The sequence below is a fragment of the Triticum urartu genome, chromosome 1 (genome assembly GCF_003073215.2).
Source record: "Triticum urartu cultivar G1812 chromosome 1, Tu2.1, whole genome shotgun sequence".
Taxonomy (NCBI): Eukaryota; Viridiplantae; Streptophyta; class Magnoliopsida; order Poales; family Poaceae; genus Triticum; species Triticum urartu.
In genome coordinates, this window is record NC_053022.1 from 106,341,516 (window position 1) to 106,356,083 (window position 14,568).

Genomic DNA, 14,568 nt, shown 5'->3' on the forward strand with positions numbered 1-14,568 from the left:
CGGAGGCAAGCAAGGTGGCAGCGGCGGGTGAATCGGGAGCATGGCGGCGTTGGGCAAGTGCCCAAACCCCTATCGAGTGGGGAGGCGTGTTGTGCGGGAGAGGCTACTGAAGGGGGAGGCCTGATTTTGTCGTTTCTAGCGACAGGGTCCGGGCTAATTTATTGCTAGATCCCTGATAATTCACTTGTCAAAGTGTTAAATCGGCCAAACAATTAATAGCGAAGACAAGGCATAATAACCGGCCACCCAATGAGTAGCAATAAACTGAGCGATTAATCCTTGAGTCGATCGATCTTTTGAACATTACAAGAAACTACTCCCTCCGTTCCGAATTACTTGTCTTGAATTTGTCTAGATACAGATGTACCTAGACTCATTTTAGTGTTAGATACCTTCGTATGTAGACAAATCTAAGACAAGTAATCGGAACGGAGGGAGTACAAAGTATAACTTGCTACTAATAATAAAACTAAGAATTACAACAAAATCTCTCATGTACATCTTCTTCATGGTAACGATTTTAGAAAGATGAAGTTCTTCCAAGCCATCAAGAAAAACATTGCAATTGGACCAGACTCCGTCACTTGTACACCTCCAAGAGCTTGATTAACTTATTGTTCTTCTTACAAGTGAATTTAAAGATGACAGGAGCTTTGATTAACTTGTGGCCACACGGCACAGAAAATAGCGCGAGATTTGATCGATGCGTCTACAACTCTAACATGCATCGCACGTACGTGCTGCTGCATGCTGAGCCTACTCGGACCGAGGCGGGAGTCCACCGACTCCTAACCGAGCTGGCGGGCCGACCCCGCAACCAGCTGGGCCCCCTGGGTATATCCGTGACGCCCACGCCGCCACGCATAAAATTCCTACTAGGCCTCCCTCGCCCCCGCAGCAGCAGCGCCGATCGAAACCCTCCGCAGAACCCGACCTCGCCAAACCTCTCTCGCTGCCGCAGGCCGGCGGCGAGACAGTCACGCACGCGCACGACCGATGGCGGAGATCCTCCTCTACGTGCAGGCGGCGCTGACCGACGAGGCCGCGTGCGCGGACGCGCACGCGGCGGCGCTGGCCACGCTCTGCGACACGCTCGCGCTCACCGACCCGGACGTGCTCCTCGGCATCGTCGACGTCGCCTACTTCGCGGCCCGCCTCCCCGGCTTCCTCGCCGCCGCCGCCCCCGGCGCCGTCGACCAGGGCGACCTGCCCGTCTTCGCCGCGCGGGCCATCGCCGAGGCCGTCGACATCCTGCCGCAGTGGGCCCCCACCTTCGCCCAGCACGGCGCCGTCGAGGCGCTCCGCGACCGCCTCCTCGCCGCCGACAACATCGAGCTCGCCGAGGAGGTACGTGCGTCCCGCGCGCGCCGGCAGCTCACTGATTATTAATTACCGACGACGATGATCTTAAACCGCTGGCTTAAACCCTACATCGAATCATAGATTTCCTTAACTGGCACCATTGTTCTAATTAAATCCAATTTTGACGTGCGGCGCACGGATAGATCGACGTTCTTGTTCACTTATTACATGGCTAGCAAATCAAAAATTTACTACTAGTATCACAAAATTTACTGTAATTAATGTTCTACTGCAAAAGAAAATAATCGGAACATATGCGGCATTTATTTGTTTATTATCTGGTCGTGGGATTATTACTGCTACTGTGTACTCACTCCGGCTGGCTTCTTCTGTCTCGGCGGCAGTGCCTCCGAGCTCTGGACAAGATATCCGAGGAATGCCCGGACCAGTGCCTCCGACTCGGCGTCGCCGCCGCCGCGCTGCACTTGTTCGACTTCTTATCAGCCAGCAAACAGGTCAGCCTCCCTTACCGCAAATCTTCGTGGCTTGTGCCGCCCCTGTTGGAAAAGAAATACCCGCCGTGCCTCTGCTCACCACCTGTTTGCGGGAATGCCGACAGAAAGTGGCGCTCAAGATCGTCGCCGAGCTCGTCCAGGAATGCGACGACGCGGACGTGCCCAAGGCCATGGAGGCCGCGCCGGCGCTCTGCAACCTCCTGCAGTCCGCCGACAACTCGGTACTCGGCTTGTTACCTGTGACCTGTCACTCTTTTGTCTCCCTGATTTTTAGAAGCAGCTGTTCTGATGTATGATCGGTCTCTGTGGATGCCAGATACTGGAGTCGGCGCTCTCTTGCCTGGGAATGCTCGCTGCCGATGCTCACGGCAAGGCCGAGCACATGGACAGGCTCTGCGAGTCCAAGGTGATCGACACGGCCATGGGGCTGCTGGACAAGGACGGCTGGAAGACCCTCGGCGACGACACTTTACCTGTATGTGCCATGATCAGTCTCCTCAGTCACCACCAGCTTTGCATTTTGTTTTACCACCGTTCTTGTCACATCTTTCGCGAGCGAGGACTCATTGATGAATCGGCGTGTGTGGCAGGGCATCCTTGGGCTGCTCAAACACATTGCCTCCGCCTCAGAGAAGGCTGTGAACTCCCTTTTCGACCTTGGTGTCTGCGATTTGCTCAAGCAGATGATTACTTACTACAGTCGCTCGCACAGTGGCAGTGATAAGGTACTATACTTGTCCTCGTTGTATTTCCTGGGTGTGCCGGATTTTGTTGCCATGCAAATCCATATCATTGACACTACTGATTTCCAAACATCAGTTGGAGATGCTTGTGGAATTCATCTACCAGCTTATGCGGCCTCTTGGAGCATCTGGGCAGGAGAATGCCACCACAGAGCAAAATGCACACATTGACCAGCTTGCTAGCATTGTGACCCTTATAACACAGGTACCAGTCCCTTGACAATTTGACATAAATTTCAGTATCCTAAGGAAAGGAACTGGCACTAGAACTGTCCCTTTACATACATATTTCTGCACTCCAAACGTAGGTTGCGAAATGTGGTGCGCTATCATCGGTTTGCTACAGGTGCATTGTTGTCATCGGCAACATTGTTGAGTTAAGCACACCTACTTTCCTGGTGGAGTTGCAGAAGACTGCAAATCTCTCAAGGTAAATTTTTGCCACAATTGTCGTCTTTGAAAAGATTTTGGATAAGTCTGAAACATGACATTTATTGTATTTCAATCTCGCATGTTGGTCATGCTTTTTTTCATTCTTGTATCAGCTTTCTTACTTGTCTGTTGGCCCGGAAGAACCGCCATATCGTGTTCCAAACGCTCGAAGTTTCAAAGACCCTCCTGAAAAAGCACCATCAGTTTTTCTTCGAGAGTTTTACCAAGGAGGGTGTAAAGCATGCAATTGAGACCATACAAGCACAAGAAAAAAATAGAAACTCCAGTCAGAAGTTGAAAAAGAAAAACAATACGCAAGAATGGTGTTTGTGCTTTGAATTGGACTTGGATTCTTCCTCGACAGATGGATGCAAGATTGAGAACAATGCTATCTTGAATCTAGCAGAAGAGATCAAGAAAAGCTTTGTTGTGGTGAAAGCAAATAACAAATCTCCACATAGGTTTGGATGTGTTCTTAAATTTGTTAAAGATTTTTTTGCTAGGCTGAATCGGCATGCCTTGACAGTCCCCACCCAGGATCTGGATCTCTGCAAAGAGTTGTCTGATATTTCGAGGAAATTTTTATCAGATGAACTTCCAAGTACCTCTACTTTTACGTTTGCAAAGAGCGGATCAACCAAGTATTTAGTAGATTATCTCTCCAATGGGGCATATTTGAAGTCAAACCTCAATAATTGCCAGGACTTAGCAGAGCAGCTTAAGGAAGTGCAACATCGATTGCAGAAGTTCACCCATTTGGCTCTTAAGGTGTCCAATGGAAGCTCCGTGAAGCCCCTTGAGATTTTGGTGGATAAGCTGCTAGATGCTCTGCACATGTCTTACGACAGTTTTCCTGTAATACTATCTGATCATGGACAGCGTACCCGTGAGAGCACGATGATTCCTCTGAGGCATTCAACAACCCAGGAATCAGAATTACTGGATATAAAATTTGTAAAGGCGCGCAGGGAGAAGGAATTGCGCAGTTATGGTGGTGTTCTCCCAGTTAGTCTTTCTTCAAAGCCAGGTGACATTGAAGCAGTCCTTTGGCCTGAGGTTTCCAAAGGGAATGCGCAGGGATCCTCAAGATTGATGTTCTCTTACAAAGGCACAAAACTCCAGCCATCTGCAACAATTTTTGAGTCACTTGTGCGTTTAATGAATGCAGGACAATCTGATATTATGATTGACTCGTCTTTTTGGGATGAAGAGCACAGAATATCATATAACAGAAACAAATGTGAGAACGTCTCTTCTCCGAGTTCCTGTAATACTCAGCTATTCGCCATGCAGGAAAAACTTGAACAGTCATTGGTAAAGGACCCATTTTTCTCTACTCTATTCCATGGGAGGCTTCCTGGTGATGTGGATGAATCTGATCCATCCTACAACTTGTTATTAACGCTGAAAGTTCTTGAAGGGCTTAATCGTTTTTCATATCAGCTGTCAATGGATCAGCAGATATGCAAATTTGCTGAAGGCTACCTCCGGAGTTTGGATGACCTTAAGGTGACAATCTCTCCGATTCCACAGCATCAGTTCATGAGTAGCCTTCTGACAAATAAGCTGGAGATGCAAATGCAAGAGGGCTTGTTTGAGGATGGGCTGGTACCCTCGTGGTGTGTCTATCTGGTGGAAACTTGCCCCTTCTTATTGTCCTTCAGTGCACGGTGGAAGTACTTTTGCCTGACAGTGCATCGCTCATTCATGGGAAATGAGGCAAGTGCTCCGGATGGTTCAAGTACTCCAGATGAGGCAAGTGCTTCACCAGACGAGGAAGAGGAAAGTGATGCTCCAAATGAGGCAAGTAAAAAGATGAAGAAGCACAAAGTAACACGAGATAACATACTTGAAAGTGCTGCCTCTATGATGATCAAACATGGGTCAAGCACCAAAACCATTGAGGTGGTATTTCAAGGAGAGGTTGGGACTGGGCGAGGCCCAACCTTTGAATTTTACAGTACTGTTAGTCATGAACTTCAGAGGCTCGGGATTGGGATGTGGAGAGGCGATAATGCTAGAAAAGCAGGAGAAAATGGATTCGTTCGTTCTGGCTTTGGGCTGTTTCCACAGCCATGGTCCTCAGTAAGCACTTCAACACGGGGGATCGAATTGTCTGACGTGGTAAAAAAGTTCAAGCTTCTTGGACATGTTGTAGCCAGAGCCCTTCTTGATGGAAGGATCCTGGACATCCCGCTCTCAAAAGCATTCTACAAGATCATGCTTGGCCAGGTACTTCCTTCAGCAATCATCGAATAACTGTTTATCCATTCCCTCTTCTTTGCTCAATTGCATCTCCTATATGTTCTTATCATGGATCTTTTTTTGATTTTAGGAGCTAGATATCTACGACATTCCATCATTTGATCCTGAGCTGGGCAAAACGGTAATGGAGTTTCAAGCACTAGTTAAAAGGAAGAAGTTCTTGGAGAAATCTTCAGAGAAGACATCCAATCCCAGCGCAGATTTGTCATATAAAAATGTGAGACTGGAAGATTTGTGCCTGGACTTTACTCTTCCTGGAAATTCTGAATATGAGCTTGTTCCTGGAGGCTCAGACAAGATGGTGACCCTAGACAATCTGGAGGAGTATGTAAATTTGATAGTTGATGCGACCTTGAAGGGTGGGATTGCGAAACAGGTCGAGGCTTTCAAGTCTGCAGTCAACGAGGTCAGTTTTCTGTTGAATAATTAGATCAAATATATTTTATCTTCTTTTCTGAAGTGGACAAGTACTGACCTGTTTTGACAACTTGCAGGTCTTTGCTCTGAAGACCCTTAGATTGTTCGACGAGGAAGAGATGGAGCGCATACTTTGTGGTGAACAAGATTCTTGGGCTGTAAGCACCCCATTGTTTCTTATCTTCATTGCTACAAAGTGTTTTTGCTTAATGGTTTGACTTGGTATGCTTCTTGCAGTCAAGCAAACTTGAAGATCACATCGAATTCGAGCATGGCTACGATGCTAGCAGTCCACCAATAAAAAGTGTAAGTAGAACGTAGACACAAGCTTCTCAAATACTACCTCTGTACCAAAATATAAGGCGTTTTTGCTGTTCAATTTGAACTGCAAAAACGTCTTATATTTTTATAGGGGGGAGTATTTGTCTTCTGAACAGCTAATAATATAGAACTGAAATGCTAATACTCAATAATCCATTGGTGCAGTTCCTGGAGATCTTGCGGGAGTTTGAAAGAGAGGACCAGCGGGCATTCCTCCAATTCACCACTGGTGCTCCTCAGCTCCCACTTGGTGGCCTAGCTTCGCTCGATCCAAAGCTCACCGTCGTGCGAAAGGTTTGCAATTCTGTTTCTCATAAGAAACTATACTCTAATATGGCAAAAGTCTGAGGTTCCGATGAAACTGTTCTGAACGACATTCATTATGTTCAACAGCAATGTGATGGCAACGTCGACAACGAGTTGCCAAGCGTCAACACTTGCCGGCACTTCATCAAGCTTCCTCCTTACTCCTCGAAGGTACCATGAAAAGAGACCCACCCATGCATACATAGTTATTAATACTTCATTCTACAAGCATGCAAAGCCGGGAAGATTTCTCACCCTCTGTGTTTCTGGATCATCGCAGGAGATCATGAAAGCGAAACTCAAATACGCTCTGGCCGAGGGTTTAGGCTCCTTCCACTTGTCATGACAAGGGTCAGAAGGGGTAGGAGCAATGTACATACTAGATAGGGTAGAGCATTGTTTTCTCTTCTTCTGATCTGTTGATGTTTCTGGCTGGGGATCGGTCGCGCTGAATGTGCAACTCCAATTTTCTCCCCTCCAGTTAGATCAATGTTGTACAGCCCACTTTGATTCTTTCGAGTCAATGTATGTAACGTTATATCTTGACACCTCCAAGTTGAGAATGTATTGATGCTGTTTGGTTGCAAATGATTACTTCTTGCTGAATTGATTAATCCTGCAGCAACAGCCCTACACTTGTTCGTTACATTGTTACTTCCTCCGTAAAGAAATATAAGAGCGCGAAGAGCAGCATCTTATGATGTTCATGACCAATCGGATCTTGACGTGCTATGATTGTTACTGTATCCATATCGAAGAGATGCCCTAATCAAATGCCTAGTGGCATGATCAAAGCGATGATCGTAAGCTATGTCTGACACTACATGGAATCGGGCGCCGTGTGAAATGTAGCTCTTCTATTTCTGTACAGAGTTAGCAAATTGGAGATGCAAAAACTGCCCATCAGGCCTCCTTGGCTTGTGAAATTTGCGATGAACTGAATATGAAACATACAATTCAGGTTTGTAATGTCACATTTGTTTAAAAGTAAAGAGTATGCAAATTACCAAACTTCATGACAAGTCTGCATACACATGGACTGCTATAATCATTTCAGATGGGAAACTGGACGCGGCATGAACACACAAATCAAAGCAACTTTCTGCTGCACATTTTGTAGCTCGAACAATTCCAAAATCAAAACTATACATAGATACATACTCCACATAACATAACTGACTGGTTCCTGAACTTTTTCCTGCTACAGGCTATCATGTAGCAGTACTTAAAAACTTGCTTGCATGATTTGAACATGTAAACTCTTTAATTGCATAGCAAGTCTTTTTTTCTGTGTGGGGACAAGTCTATAGACATGGACTGGTAAAATCATTTCCAAAATGAAAATTGAGCACATCATTCATGGTCTTTAACCAGCTTTGCAATGCAGATAATACAGCACCAATCAAGGGGACACGTCAGAATGAATCCAAAATCCAGATATATAGATAGATAAAAAGCATCATCAATTTAGATGTCTTTGCACCAAAAAGATAAAACTCACTAACATAGTCATCAAACAACACTTTGTAGAAGACAAGCAAAAAAGGTTCAACTGCTGGAAGCTACCAGTCCACATGGATACAACATAACTGACAATATATAGTTCCTGAACTTTTCCCTGCTACAGTCTATCATAGATACTTCAAAACTTGCTTGCTTGCTTGATTTGAACATGTAATCTCTTTCATTGCCTCCTCCTATCCAAAATAACCTGCAAGAGGAAAAACAACATTGATAGTTAGTAACGTAGGAACAGCAAGTGCTGCAATGTCATTGATCAGACAAAAAAGAAACATTGCCAGGATGAGCAGCAGAAACCTGAGTGATCCCCCAAAACAAAACCCATAGTAGTCAGGCTACTGAAGAGCTTCATCATCATCAACAAATAGGTGATCCATTTCATCGGTGTTCATTGGGCTCTGTGGAGAATCAACCGGCATAGGAGCCGGCAGCGCGTAGGCGAGGCGGTAGCTGACCAGATTTGGGTCCAGGGCACGGATCTTCGGGGTGCTTGAAAACGCCGCCTCGGCATCCAATTTCCTCTTGAAGATCACCATGGAGACCGTCAAACCTTCTGGCCTGGCTTCCACCACAGGCCCAAACTTGCTGAAGATCTTGACGAGGTCACTCGCCGGAGGGACGGTGTCCGGGCCGGTGAAGTTCAGCGACAGCCCGGTCAGCAAAGGCTCATCCTTGTTGAGGCCACCATTCTGCGGCTTCACTGAAGGAGCAGCAGCAGCCCCGGTGCACTTTGCCATCGTCACACCTGCAGCTGCATTCGCCTGAGGATCGGCTTTGTGGCTCACCGGCGACAGCGACATCCGGTGTGCGGCCTGGCTCATGAGCCTCCCCATCTTCGTGGTCGTCTGGTGAGACGCGGGCTGTGGCCTGGGCTCATACTTCTCCTCCATCTCCAAGGGATCTTCCGCGCTCTCGCTTGCGCTGCCGTCGCAGGTGCAGTACCTTGACATCTTCCGTTTGCGCTCGGCGGAATTGTCGCCCTTTGGCCTTCCCCTCTTGGTGGCACGGCGTGCCGGCGTGCCCTCCCTGACACCGTCGGCAATGCCGTCGATGCCATGGCAAGCCGTGTACACGGGGAGGCCTCGGGTGCCCCTCCACCGGGTGAAGGCCGTGAGCTGCGCCATGGCGACGGTGAGCTCGAGCCTGTCGGCTCCGGCCAGCGGCGCGACGGCAAGCGCGGAGACGTACTCGACGAACGCCTCGCCTCGGAACGCGTCCCTGGTGAAGGCGGCATCCACCACCGCGCCCTGCGCGCCCTCACGGACGCCGGGGTTGTCGATCACCTGCTTCTTGGAGACGCGGTAGCCGATGGCGCAGCCGCACGACAGGCCGGCTTCCACGCGGCGCGCGACCTCGCCGAGCGCGGTGTCCAGGGCGGAGGCGAACGGGGACATGGTGGCGCGGGCGCCCCAGAGCTGGACGTGGGCGCGGTCGACGGCGGCGAAGCGCCGGAACCCGTCGCGGAACGGGCAGAGCGCCGCGGCGCCGGACACCCACGCGAACGTCTTCTGCCAGAAGTTGGCGACGAGGACGGCCCCGTCCTTCCGGCGCTCCGCCAGCGCGAGCGCCGACGCGTCCGCCGGGTCGAGCACCTGGGCCGGCCACCACGGGTAGCCCTTCACCTTGGACCACACCAGCCGATTCGGCGCCGCGATCCCCTCCTCCTCCTCCTCGAACGCGCAGCCGTACCGAGCGCGCCCCTCCCCCTTCGCCGCACGCGCCGCCCGCTTCTTGGTCTTGGTCCGCCGGTCGCATCCCCCCTCCTGAAGCACCTCCGCCGCGTCCGAGCGCAAGGCCCGGTGCCTCGACGGGCGCCCCACGGCGCTCCCGAGCCCCTCGTCGACGTTCTTGGCGCCCGCGCCCTCCTCCGGCGCCAGAGCAGACGCCATGTGACCCGCCAGCGCGCGCGCCCTCTCGCCGCCCCTTGTTGGGAGGGAGAGGGAGAGGTCCTCGCCGGAGAGCGTGCAGAAGTAGGCCATGGACGGGACGGGGACGGAGGCGGAGGGGTTCGATCGGTTGGGGTTTAGGGGGAGTTCGAGGCGACGAGGAGAGGAGAGATCGATGGCACTATTTGCAAAACCGCAATCTTGCGGGGGACGGAGGCGGGGGTACGTGAGCGAAAGGGCAGCTGTATTTTTTCTCTTTCCAAAAGAAAAAGTTTCAGTCTTTTTGGAGTTTCTGTTTCCTTGTGTACAATACTATGCAGATGCCTTTTTTACAGCCTCTGATTTCATCATCATCAGCTGGGGCCTTGTAGTGCTGTGAACATGCCATTCAATTTGAATTTGAAAAGAGAAGATTGCTTTCTTATGATCAGGTACTGTCCACCAGCAGGTTTTAGTTGAGAACATGCAGTCATTTTTTGTAAATCTTCTGGCCAATGATGTGCTGAATTTTAGCTTGTATATTGAATTTGTCACATGAAATTTAATACCAGTCGAATCGATCCATCGATATAAAAGATGGCATTGCATTCCTACTGTTTTTCATCACCGATATAAAAAGATGTCATTATGGCATTGGTGACATGCAACAGCTGTGGTTGTTGGGGACTTAGGTTAAGTACAATTCCATCCAGGCAGTGTTGCTGCTAGCGAATCACACCGGACCAGAGGCGCTGGGCTATTGGACAAAACCCGTGAAGTGGGTCGGAAGGAAGAAATCCGTTCGAAAGAGAAGGGAGGCCACAAAGCAAAATCATGGTAGAAACTGCCACCTGTGATCTCCTGTCTACACCTGCTGCAACAGCTGGTTGGTTGGTTGCACAAGGCACGTGTGACCTTCATCTCAAAACACAAAGGACCACAAGTAGTGGCGGAGGGCGCAATATTTTTAAGGTGGGGCGGACCTTGTACCGGCTATGGTTGTGAAAACATGCCACCAAGAATTAAAGCACACACAAAATGCTCAATACCCTGGACTGCACAAACAAATAGTTTTTTCAATTATATTTTCATGTGCTACCCGGGCTTGGATCGGTGGGTCGGATGCTCCCATGCCGCCTTGCTTTTCTGGGTTATGCTGGGGCCGAGCCCCATACAACAATGCCCTCCTTTTCCTCCTTTCATGTTTTTTCAACCATGCACCGAGTGATGCATGCACGACTGGATCTGGATCAACCTGGCAGTCGGGTCAGGTTTAGCCGGGTCGACCTCTACCAGACCCATGCCCAATTACACAATTGGGTCCATCCTATGCCCACACCCGTACCCATTGGGTAACCCGACCATATCAGGTGCCCATCGGGTGTAGTACCATTTAATAATTATTAATATTAATTTTAGGTGATGTGCAAGTTGTATTCCTACTGTTTTTCTCCACCGATACAAAAGCTGGCATTGTGGCATTAGTGACATGCAACAGCAGTGGTTGTTGGGGATTGAGGTTAAATAAAATTCCATCGAGGCAGTGTTGCTGCTAGCAAATCACACCGGACCAGAGGCGCTGGGCTATTGGACAAAAGCTATGAAGTGCGCCAAAAGGAAGAAATCTATTCGAAAAGAAGGGAAGGCCACAAAGCAAAATCGTGGTAGAAACTGCCACCCTGATGTCCTGTCTGCACCTGCTGCAGTAGCCGGTTGGTTAGTTTGCACAAGGCACGTGTGATCTTCGTCTCAAAAAACAAGTGACCACAAGCCATGTCGGCAAATGTGTAGGTTTTTACTCTTAGGGCATGTACAATGAAGGCAGCACCAAGGTGTGGCCCCAGCCATCCACATAGATAAATGAAAATGAAGCTACTAGTGTGTGCCACAATCAGCCAACAGAAGCGATACTCTTTGATGCCATCAGCTTACTTTTTCTTTCTCAACAACTTGTTTATCTCTACACAAACATTCCTAACAGTATAATAAGAACATGTCATATTTGCCTAATAAATTGACCCATCTAATTCATGTCATCAATATATGGAGTGGATTAACCCATCTAAACAAAAGAGAGACGAACAAGTTGAACTACATACCTTCTATCCCTCATTGAAAAGTTGATCTTTCAATCTTGTGGCAGCCCTCACATGGATCTCCTTTGCCCATGGCTTCATTGTTGTAGTGTCGGCACTCAACATCTCTGTGAAATTGTCAAACAACTTGGTTCTTTCCACAACTAACTTCGCCAATGTCCTCTCCTTTGCTGCCTCATATGCAAGTCGGTTAGCTTCTACCTTCTGAGTAGATAGACGAATCTATAATTTCACCATCTCATTCGTGTGCACCTTAGTGCCAGATTGTGCTTGTAGAAGGCCTCAATCTGTTCATTCATGTTATTCATCTCAGTATGTGAAAGAACATGCGGTGCCCCCATGTTTGGTTTTGGTAATTGATGACAATCTCTATGGACTAATGGTTTCCTTGAGTTATATTTGAAGGTTTTGTCCATAGGCTTTTCTTGGAGTACATGTGTTGGTTTCAAGGAGAGTTTGTGTCGACCAAGGTGCTATTCAAGGAATTATCCAAAGATTGGTCATTTGAGAGTTGAGCTTATTGCAAGCATGTCTTGAAGAAGAAGATTGTGTGATCATTCATGTTTACCTTCAAGACATCATCCAAACGAAGAGAGTTGGAAAGATTCAAGGTTGATCAAGACTAAGTCAAGAGTGAATCAAGTTGATCAACTCACAAAGAGCAGAAGATGTACCGAGAGGGATCAAGTGATCCCATGGTATGGTAAGCATTGTCCATTGCACTTTGTGTACTAACCCATGGTCTATGTGAGAGTCTATGTGGGGTTAGGTACGTGTCCATGGGCTTACTCAAGAGGATGATATCATACAACCCATGGGAAGGATGACATCAAGTGGTGATCGTCATCAAGATTGCCGTGTGCAATTTCAAGTGGAGAATCATGAAGAGATCAAGTGCTTGAAGCTTGCCATCCATTGTGGTGTCAATGGACTTGTGAAGATGTGCCGAAGAGTGGCTCACCCATAGTGGAGTATGGGGGAGCAATCATCTAGTCTTCATCGACCCAACGCAATCAAGAAAGGTGGTCCATCTTGAGGAGGACAAGATCGTCATCATCTAACTCAAGTGGATCATGTGCAAGGCAAAGGTTTGCCCTTGATAGGTTTTCTATTTTACCGGTCTCATGGTGGTAGTTGGGAGACCGGGTTATAGGATCGATAGCCGTACTATCAAGGGGGGCTCTCAAGTGAGTAGCTTGATCGTATCGTTCGTCGAGAGCTCAAACCATTGCATCCTTGCATCATGTTTCTTGGTTCTTGTTTGGTTCTCTTTGTGAGTCTTAGAGCTTATGGTCATATTGATGACAAGCTTGAGTTCATCGAAAACGGAGTTCGCATGCGTCTTCTATGATGTTTTCGGTGTTGTAGGTTTTACCGGTCTTATCCGAGGAAGGGTCCTCACCATTTTCTTATGGGATTTTTCTAATTTGCTTCTTATTGATATTTCTTTGAATATTGTGTTAGCCCTTGTCGCTAGCTTTCCAACAAACTTGGTTTCATCGAATTCGGAGTCCGTTTGCAAAAGTTGTGGCAGTTTTGGTGTTCTGAAAAGGCTGCAGCGGTACTACCGCGAATTGGAGCGGATGTAATTTTTTACTACCGCTCCAGAGCAGTACTACCGCGGCTCCTACAGCGGTAGTACCGCTCCGGACCAAAAACTCGTCCCAAGTCTTGCGGTGGTAGGCCCGGATGTATTTTTTTAGTACCGCTCGCAAGCAGTAGTACCGCTACCATTTGCGGTAGTACCGTGAGGTCGAGCGGTAGTACCGTGAGGACGAGCGGTAGTACCGCTCCGGCAGTTCTTCTGGCCTTTTGCCTCCTCGCTGTTGTTTTTCAAAGGGGTACTTCCGCCCTAGCGGTAGTACCGCTCCTTGGAGCGGTAGTACCGCTCTGTGCGGGCTGTGAGCATAACGGTTGGATTTTTCCCCACCTATAAAAGGGGGTCTTCTTCCCCAATGAACTTTATCCTTTGAGCTCGTGTTCTTCCCCTATTGTTGACCTTCTTCGAGATTTCTACCTCTCAATCCCTCCAATGATTCTTGCTAGTTCTTAAGGGAAAATAGAGAGGAGATCTAGATCCACGTTTCCACCAATCACTTTCTCCTCTTTGTGAGGGGAACCCCTTGGATCTAGATCTTGGAGTTCTTGGTGTTCTCCTTCTTGTTCTTCCTCTCATTTTCCTCCCTAGAATTAGTTGCTTCGGTGGGATTTGAGAGAGAAGGACTTGGGCACTCCATGTGCCCTTGCCATTGCATTTGGTGCATCGGTTTGAGTTCTCCATGGTGATACGTGGAAGTGAAGTTTGAGAAGCTTATTACTCTTGGGTGTTTGTGTTGGGTAACGTAGTAATTTCAAAAAATTTCCTACGCACACGCAAGATCATGGTGATGCATAGCAACGAGAGGGGAGAGTGTGATCTACGTACCCTTGTAGATCGACAACGGAAGCGTTAGCACAACGTGGTTGATGTAGTCGTACGTCTTCACGGCCCGACCGATCAAGCACCGAAACTACGGCACCTCCGAGTTCTAGCACACGTTCAGCTCGATGACGATCCCCGGACTCCGATCCAGCAAAGTGTCGGGGAAGAGTTCCGTCAGCACGACGGCGTGGTGACGATCTTGATGTACTACCGTCGCAGGGCTTCGCCTAAGCACCGCTACAATATTATCGAGGACTATGGTGGAAGGGGGCACCGCACACGGCTAAGAATATGATCACGTGGATCAACTTGTTTCCCTAGGGGTGCTCCCTGCCTCCGTATATAAAGGATCAAGGGGGGGTG

At 48.4% G+C, this 14,568-nt stretch overlaps 2 protein-coding genes across 2 annotated transcripts; one reads left to right on the forward strand and one right to left on the reverse strand.

Moving 5' to 3' along the window:
- The first annotated feature begins 996 nt into the window (after window positions 1-996).
- LOC125532755 (E3 ubiquitin-protein ligase UPL4-like) lies at window positions 997-6,882 on the forward strand. Its single transcript, XM_048696688.1, has 14 exons — window positions 997-1,347; window positions 1,707-1,817; window positions 1,922-2,038; window positions 2,134-2,292; window positions 2,408-2,542; window positions 2,637-2,765; window positions 2,869-2,990; window positions 3,106-5,224; window positions 5,328-5,663; window positions 5,752-5,832; window positions 5,912-5,980; window positions 6,161-6,289; window positions 6,389-6,472; window positions 6,582-6,882. Exons 1-14 carry the CDS (start codon window positions 997-999, stop codon window positions 6,645-6,647), a joined length of 4,008 nt encoding a protein of 1,335 aa, XP_048552645.1. The 3' UTR covers window positions 6,648-6,882.
- An 851-nt stretch (window positions 6,883-7,733) lies between these two features.
- Window positions 7,734-9,892, reverse strand: LOC125515251 (PWWP domain-containing protein 5-like). Its single transcript, XM_048680722.1, has 2 exons — window positions 8,120-9,892; window positions 7,734-8,012 (listed from the first exon to the last, which is right to left on the reverse strand). The coding sequence occupies exon 1, from the start codon at window positions 9,799-9,801 to the stop codon at window positions 8,158-8,160; it is 1,644 nt and encodes a 547-aa protein (XP_048536679.1). The 5' UTR covers window positions 9,802-9,892; the 3' UTR covers window positions 7,734-8,012; window positions 8,120-8,157.
- Window positions 9,893-14,568: the final 4,676 nt, after the last annotated feature.

What these genes read in the sequence shown, in the direction of transcription:
- LOC125532755 (XM_048696688.1), top strand. Translation starts at nt 997, where the DNA reads ATGGCGGAGATCCTCCTCTACGTGCAGGCGGCGCTGACCGACGAGGCC. An exon ending in ACATCGAGCTCGCCGAGGAG is followed by an intron (nt 1,348 to 1,706) that starts GTACGTGCGTCC and finishes TCTCGGCGGCAG; the next exon opens with TGCCTCCGAGCTCTGGACAA. An exon ending in TTCCTCCTTACTCCTCGAAG is followed by an intron (nt 6,473 to 6,581) that starts GTACCATGAAAA and finishes GGATCATCGCAG; the next exon opens with GAGATCATGAAAGCGAAACT.
- LOC125515251 (XM_048680722.1), bottom strand. Translation starts at nt 9,801, where the DNA reads ATGGCCTACTTCTGCACGCTCTCCGGCGAGGACCTCTCCCTCTCCCTC.